The 8,089-nt window shown below is 37.6% G+C and overlaps 1 protein-coding gene across 1 annotated transcript in view; it reads left to right on the top strand.

Moving 5' to 3' along the window:
* Nucleotides 1–7,210, top strand: part of afg2a (AAA ATPase AFG2A) — a 189,792-nt gene extending 182,582 nt beyond the window's left edge. Inside the window, exon 17 of the mRNA XM_030145122.1 lies at nt 6,838–7,210. Within this exon, the coding sequence (XP_030000982.1) occupies nt 6,838–7,017 (180 nt within the window). The 3' untranslated portion in view covers nt 7,018–7,210. The remainder of the gene's footprint in view (nt 1–6,837) is intronic.
* Nucleotides 7,211–8,089: the final 879 nt, after the last annotated feature.

Here is an 8,089-nt window from a genome sequence, read left to right on the forward strand (position 1 = left end):
CATTGTTTTGCATCATTATTACTGACAGGCCTAAATTACTTGAATGATGGGAAACCCTCATACAAAATTAACCCGGCCCCGTGTGTTTACCCTGCCTAAATCATGTTGCTCATTGGCTTGAAACAGAAGAAGTGTGTGTGTGTGGGGGGGGTTCACATCCTGACATCTGCAAAGCACCTGTTCCGAGTCGTGCATGCTAACGGAGCCAGAGCACACTCCAACAGCTATCGCACTTCATTTTTACTCTCCGGCCTTGGAAAACATCATGTTCGTCACTTGGGTAATATCACAAATACTCCCGGCTACTTGTTTTCATTCCTGCTCCTTCATAGATATGATGTTATTTCCCACATATTGATAAATAGACTTAGTATCGTGAAGTTTTTCATTAAGACTCTTGCAGCTCTGCATTACGTTATGTGCTGAATTTGCTAATAGTTGGGTTTCCATCCAAATGTCAGCGCAAGAAAATGCAAATTGTGTAAGTTTTTCCGTGCACCACTTCAAATCGGTGCTGATTCACTGAGATGAGCAGCTGTTGCATATTTTATATAAGTCAGCATTTGACTGAAAAAGGCCAAAGCAAAGACTGAAACAATAGTTCGTTCATTATTTCTTAAATGCAGTTTAAAGTCTATTTTCACCATTTTACTTATTAGATGAATTATCTTATATAATAATGGTCCCTGAACTGATGATAAGGAGATGATAATTGAAACCATCGGTCATTAATCCTGAATTTAATCTATTTTTTCCAAAAAGCTGATGCTAGCTTTGCTCTGACCTGATGGTAGATGTTTGATGCTTTTTATCGACAACATTTGTTCTTCACTTTTAAATACTGCTGAAAATGTATCTTTCTCTGCAGCTTATTTATTTATTTATTTTTTAATTAGTGATAGTTAACAAGACATTGTGGACAGAAAAACAACAACAACACATAAACAAAGGGAAAATCAAACAAACAAACCAAAAACAACAACAATGACAGAGTAATGACAAACAACGACAACATCATATTACAATGAAAAAGATCGTAAATGTAAAGAGCAGAGATGGGAGTGTGAATGAAAGTGAGAAAGAGAGAGGGGTTAAAAAAAACTAATTGTATTATAATTATAATATGCAAAAAAAAAATAATAATAATAATAATAATAATACCAGTAGCCTAATTTGCTAGTATTATTGTGGTGGCGTTAGCGGTGGAGGCAGCCACAATACAACAATGAGTTAAAGAATTTAATATTTGTAATAATGTGTTTGTATCAGTTACAATACGTTTGAGTTTATATGAATTAATTTAAATTAATATGGCTATGGGGGGTGGGGGGGTGGAGCCCAGCACACAGAGCCTGAGGAGGGGAGGACATCATCAACCCCCCCACACATCCTCCAGCACCCCTAGCTCTCTGCAGCTTTTCATACATTGGTTTCATGTCTTTACTGTTTCCCAAGTTGATGGGACCAATATTTTGGGAGATATTGGTAATTTTGGAATCCAACAGCCTTACAATCACGTTGGGTTGCCCATGACAGTTGACGGGAAGCGCAGTACCACGCTGCATGATGGGAAATGAAGTCAAAAACAGGAGCGACGCATTTACTAACTTCAGTCCCTAGACATCAGTATTAACTAAAACAGACAGAAAACATGGAATGCCTAAAAGCACTGTTTTTGGCCATAGCTATTGATGTAAGAACTGAAATTATTTTGTTTTTTATCAAGTAAACCATGGAAAATGGATAGATATCAGCTCTGAAATTAAACTCTTACGAGCTATTTTTGTTGTTATCATTATATTTGTCCAAACAAATGTACTTTTAGTTGTACCAGGCATTAAAATGAACAAGAAATTGAAGAAAACAAAGATGGTCTAATAATTTTTTCCTCTACTGTAGTGTCAGAAAGCTCCAGATCTCAGTGCAAACAGTTCAGGAGTTACAGTCATTTGAATGCTATGAAGTGTAAAATGCAGCGCCGGAGACACTGCAGTTGTTAAAGGGTTAAACAATTCAAGTAAATGAACATGTGATAAAGTTGTGGCCTTAGACAGTGGCGTGGCTGTGAACACCACAGAGTGACGAGTGAACATGTGAACATTACCCCGATGGCCTTTAACACTGTCCACAATGAGGGAAATACAGATAGTGTGAGGTCAGACAGATGTAACATAATAAGAGAAGAGGGAAAAGCATTAAAAAAGCTCATAATTTTGTCCTGTGTAAATCTTCGAATCTGTTTTTGCGTTCAGTGTGAAGCCACAGCAGAGTTGTAAAGTGATCCAAACACACTGTGTATGAGTATTCAGTATCTACTTTCATGTCACGCAGCGTAGAACACGGTGCAGCCGATAAGGGGCGGTGACCATCAGCTTTTTGCTCCAGTGCACAATTTCCGTCCACTCAAATGGCTCGACGTGCATACTTTGCTCAATATTCCACAGCTCTACTGCATCACATGACCATGTCCCACTAACCTCCCACCAGACGTTATCAGTGGCTTTACAGGCCAATAGCTTCCTGCGAGATCCTCGTCGGTGGGAGTTGTATAAGCCGGCCTGGCTCAGAACAAAGCCGTGCTTCTAGAAAGGGAGGAGGGTGGCACTGCTGGGAAAGGTGCCTGGCCTTCATCAGCCATCGCCACCGATTCGGAAGTGAGTCACTGCTCTGGCGTGTGCAGAATCTCTCCCAAAGGTCACCCACAGCGACTGCAGCGCTCCTCCATGTCAGCGTTGCATAATTCTGTCAGGACTGTAGAGGAGAGTATGCAGTATTTACATTTTAGACCAGGCAGAAGGCATCATAAAAAGGTTAGTGTCATCTGTTCGGCTCAGTCTAAGTTGAAGTTCAGCTCCTTCCAGAACAGAACATTCACTCTAGTGCTGGACTCATGGACAAATACTTATACTTCACTGGAGTATTTCCTTTTTTTTCATAAATATATTTATTGTTATGTTCATATTTTTATAAGAACAGGCAAAAACAAAAATAAATCAAAACAATCCCTACCACCACTCCCCACCCACACAATAGCACCTACTCCCAGTGCAACAAAACATACCTGACAAACTTAAAAGTTGCAAAAAAGGTGTCCAGATCTTAGAAAAGTCTTTGACCTTTCCTTTAACCAGGTACGTCAGCTTTTCCAGTGCCAGGGTAGAAGATATTTATTTATTTATTTATTTATTTTTGTTTCTTTTTTTCTTCCTCTTTTTTTTCTTCCTCTTTTTTTTCTTTTTTCTTTTTATGGGCTCAGCTGGCTGACAGGCAGCTGTCTGTACCCATAAGGCAGCAGCCGACACCAACTGTACTCCCAGTCATCATTGCCCATTTTTCTAACACCTTTGCTTGTGTATCCTCTTGTATTTGGACATTTTACCAGGGAGTACAGGGTGGGGAAGCAAAATTTACAATGAACATTTAGTTGTTTTTTCTCAGCAGGCACTACGTCAGTTGTTTTGAAACCAAACATATATTGATGTCATAATCATACCTAACACTATTATCCATACCTTTTCAGAAACTTTTGCCCATATGAGTAATCAGGAAAGCAAACGTCAAAGAGTGTGTGATTTGCTGAATGCACTCGTCACACCAAAGGAGATTTCAAAAATAGTTGGAGTGTCCATAAAGACTGTTTATAATGGAAAGAAGAGAATGACTATGAGCAAAACTATTAGGAGAAAGTCTGGAAGATACTATTAAAGAAGAATGGGAGAAGTTGTCACCCGAATATTTGAGGAACACTTGCGCAAGCTTCAGGAAGCGTGTGAAGGCAGTTATTGAGAAAGAAGGAGGACACATAGAATAAAAACATTTTCTATTATGTCAATGTTCTTGTGGCAAATAAATTCTCATGACTTTCAATAAACTAATTGGTCATACACTGTCTTTCAATCCCTGCCTCAAAATATTGTAAATTTTGCTTCCCCACCCTGTATCTCACACTACTTTTTTTTTTGCAGATGGTAGTCTGGCTCCTTTTGGTGCTGAACAAATTTGCTTTGCCAAGGGTAACTTCATAAAGTATATGAAGCACCCTTTGATATTCTACTGTTTATTATGAGTTTTATTGAACCACATTTCGATGCCGGACCTGACATGGGGGGTGGGGCTGGGGGGGTAGAAGAAGGGGAGAGAAGACATTTCTTTAATTCGGTGAACCAATGAATTAAAGAAATGAATTAAAGAAGACATTTCTTTAATTCATTGGTTCACCGTGGGTCCTTGAATATCTTCCCATCTCAAAGAAATAACTCATTTGACTTGTAATGAACAAATATTTAACAGTTTCCTTTTTCTTCCCAATTACTTGAAACTGCTCAGGGAAGATGTGCAAAATACACAATTTTGGATCCACAGGGATAATACATACTATAAATCTATAAATAAATTAACTTAAGAGTCTCTGTCCAAAAATTCTGAAGTTTCTCACAGGTCTACGTACAGTGAAACAAAGTGCCTATTTCCTTATTACACTTAGTTAAAATGTCAGGAATGTTAGGATTAAAACAGTGTAGTTTTACAGGGGTGATATCGGTTCTAAATAAGAGTATTTCCATTTTAAGCAACTCAACAGTTCGTCTACTCCACTGGACCTCAGAGTAAAATACTGCATTTATAATTCTACTGCATTTCCAGTGAAAAGCTCATAATTATATTCCCAAAATCGAGTTTTGGGGATATAATGGTTTTACCCCGACCGCCACCAGATATCCTTGGTGTGAACGCGATAACCAGGACAGATTTGGTTGGATTTCTTCTCCCTTGATAACCAACATAGGGGACTCCTAATGGTAGAACCCTGTCAATTTCAGCTTCTCTATGAGTATTATACAGTCGCGGAAAAAGTTATTAGACCATCCTTGTTTTCTTCAATTTCTTGTTCATTTTAATGCCTGGTACAACTAAAGGTACATTTGTTTGGACAAATATAATGATAACAACAAAAACAGCTCATAAGAGTTTAATTTCAGAGCTGATATCGATCCATTTTCCATGGTTTTCTTGATAAAAACCAAAATCACTTCAGTTCTTACATCAATATCTATGGCATTGTACTGACAAAAACAGTGCTTTTAGGCATTCCATCATTCATCTGTTGAATAGTCAGTTCATATATTTTTATACTGACTATTTTATTCTGTCTACACGTGTTTTATCTGTGTTTTTAGAGACCAATGCATGGTCATTTTGTTTTTACATTACATCTGTAATGGATATGTTTAAATGACAAATAAGGAATCTGAATCTACTTTAACTGAAAGGGGTCATATTTTGCTCAACCCACTTTTATTAGTCTTTGGTTCATTTATTTGTGTATTTGGAACCTAATAGTTCCAAAAGTTTGAATTTGAACCCTCCAGGTGCTGCAAAGCTATCTTTATATTCATTTAGGCAAAAAACTGGGTGGATTTCTACAACCCATTTCAATTCCTGCTTAATTTGTTATGTTTTATAACTAGTTACGTCACATTTGCACATATACGGTCAAAGCTTCCGACAAACATTTCTCCGAGTACGACATAATTGTTAGCAGCAGCAGCGGTTGTAGTCCATACTGAAAATATGTCTGAACTTCGAGCCAATTACCTAAAATGTTCAGTTGTTGGGTGTATTTACAAACACAAGTGGCTGAATGGGACAGAAAGCATGGTCAACAACCTGTCAGGGGCGGGGCATGAAGTGGCTCATTTGCATTTAAAGGGCCAGCGCTCAAAAATGACCTTTCTGGTGTGATTAGTCAGAAATAGTGTTGAAGATGGACCAGTGGATATTAATTAATGAAGAATTCCGACCCAAGCATAGCATTTACAGTTTATATAGACAACAGGGAAAAGTTTTAAAATGCATAATTCTTTAAAAAAGAAAAAAAAAAACAAAATATCACTCCTTTAAAACCCCTTTAGCCCTATCGGCCTGCCCGTGGGCCAAAAAAATTATATTAATATTCATCTACTATAAAAATATAATAAATCAGGACAATGGATGTTTTTTTCAACTTTTGCTCCAAGTTTAGACCCTAATGTTAATAAAAGTACATCAAAGGTGTATTTTAGTGCAAACTTTAATGTTCAAACATGATTTTTAATCTTTGTGGGGTGAAATATACGCTATTAAAAATCTCTGACACAAACACTTAATTTATGCATATCATCGTCAATCCAGCCGAAAAAAAACAGGTGAGGATAAAAAATTCCAATTTCTCTTTTAGTTTGTTGCAGTTTACCCAGGCATAGTAATAGATACAATATTTTAGACAATGGGAATAGATTCTGTGAGGTCTCTAAATGTCCATAGACACCAAGAACATTCATATGAACCTTATTATTGTGGAGTAATTCTTCATTTACTTTGGGTATGTCTTTTTAGGTGTTTTTCCCCTGAAAATATGGTCAGGGTTAAACAGGTTAAATAAGGTTTGAATGCAGGACTTTTACTTGTAGTCGTTCATTTTCAGTGTTGTATTAGTACTTTTACCAGAGTAGATTACACTGCAGATTGCATTGTAATGGTAAGTAGAAGTTTTGACCCATGAATCTTTTCATTACGGACACAAATGCTTCTAAACGTGATATATTTCAGCGTGTGTGTGTGTGTCCTGCTTGTGACTGGCCTTTAGTTCTGCAGTGCTTTTGATGTCAGTGCGATAAAGGCATTTCTCAGACGGGAATATATAAAGCTCTCTTTCATTACTGTAACACATCTGCCCGGAACAGCCTGTCATTTAAGTCGATCAGCCTTTAGCCGCTGCCGCTGCTCACATGATTCGGTGGTGTTGGGTGGACGGAGCACTCTGCCTGACAGCTGAATATCTGTGTCTGTTTCCTGTCCCAGATAACAGCAGTATGCAGAGAGGCTGCCCTCCTGGCCCTACAAGAGGACATCAAAGCCCGGCACATCGAGGCCAGACACTTTGAAAGTGCCCTGAACACTGTGAAGCCCCGGATCCCCGACTCTCTCATCCAGTCGTATATCAGCTATCAGCAGCGACACAGCGGCCTGTGCTTCTTCTGAACGCGACTCTCAAACCTAAGATGTTCTTTTCTCTTTGTACGTCTGACAGTATTTACCCCATAAAGCCCCAGACAGCCACTGGTGACCAGAAACATCCTGTTGATCCACTAATCCTATCAATACATTTCAATACACATGTGCTTTAGAACTTACAGATCACAGTGGATCTACAAATACACAAAACATTTAACAACAGGCAGAATATTGTTAAAACTGGCTTCTCTTTAGACCTTTTGTGTTCATATTTGTTCAGATTATTCACATTTTTCATATGATTTTCATTTTTTTATCCCATTTAAACCCAAACAACCACTGTCAACTAAAACCGTCTACTGATCTAAACTGTTTAATACCTGTTCATCCACTAATCTTAGCAATGCACGTGTGTATTACAACTTACAGATCACAGTGGATCTACAGATACACAAAACATTTAATAACAGGCAGAATATTGTTAAAACTGGCATCTCTTTAGACATTTTCTGGTCATATTTGTTCAGTTTATTCACATTTTTTGTAAAAGGATAGTTTGTGGATCTAAACAATGTCGTGTAATTTAACTTTTTTATCCCATAAAAACCCAAACAACCACTTTCCACCAAAACTATCCACTGATCTAAACTGTTTAATACCTGTTGATCCACTAATCCTAGCAATGCACAAGTGTATTACAATTTACAGATCACAGTGGATCTACAGATACACAAAACATTTAACAACAGGCAGAATATTGTTAAAACTGGCTTCTCTTTAGACATTTTATGGTCATATTTGTTCAGTTTATTCACATTTTTTGTAAAAGGATAGTTTGTGGATCTAAACAATGTCGTGTAATTTAACTTTTTTATCCCATAAAAACCCAAACAACCACTTTCGACCAAAACTATCTACTGATCTAAACTGTTTAATACCTGTTGATCCACTAATCCTGTCAATACATGTGAATAATTGCCGTAAATTGCAGTTTTTCAGCTTTAAATCATCATCAGATATGACCCATTTAACCCATTTAGTTCAGAGGCTCCGTAGTTACCGTAGAAACACCGTCATCTTCTACAACATTGATTCAACA

Source organism: Sphaeramia orbicularis, chromosome 10, assembly GCF_902148855.1.
Source record: "Sphaeramia orbicularis chromosome 10, fSphaOr1.1, whole genome shotgun sequence".
NCBI classification, from domain to species: domain Eukaryota; kingdom Metazoa; phylum Chordata; class Actinopteri; order Kurtiformes; family Apogonidae; genus Sphaeramia; species Sphaeramia orbicularis.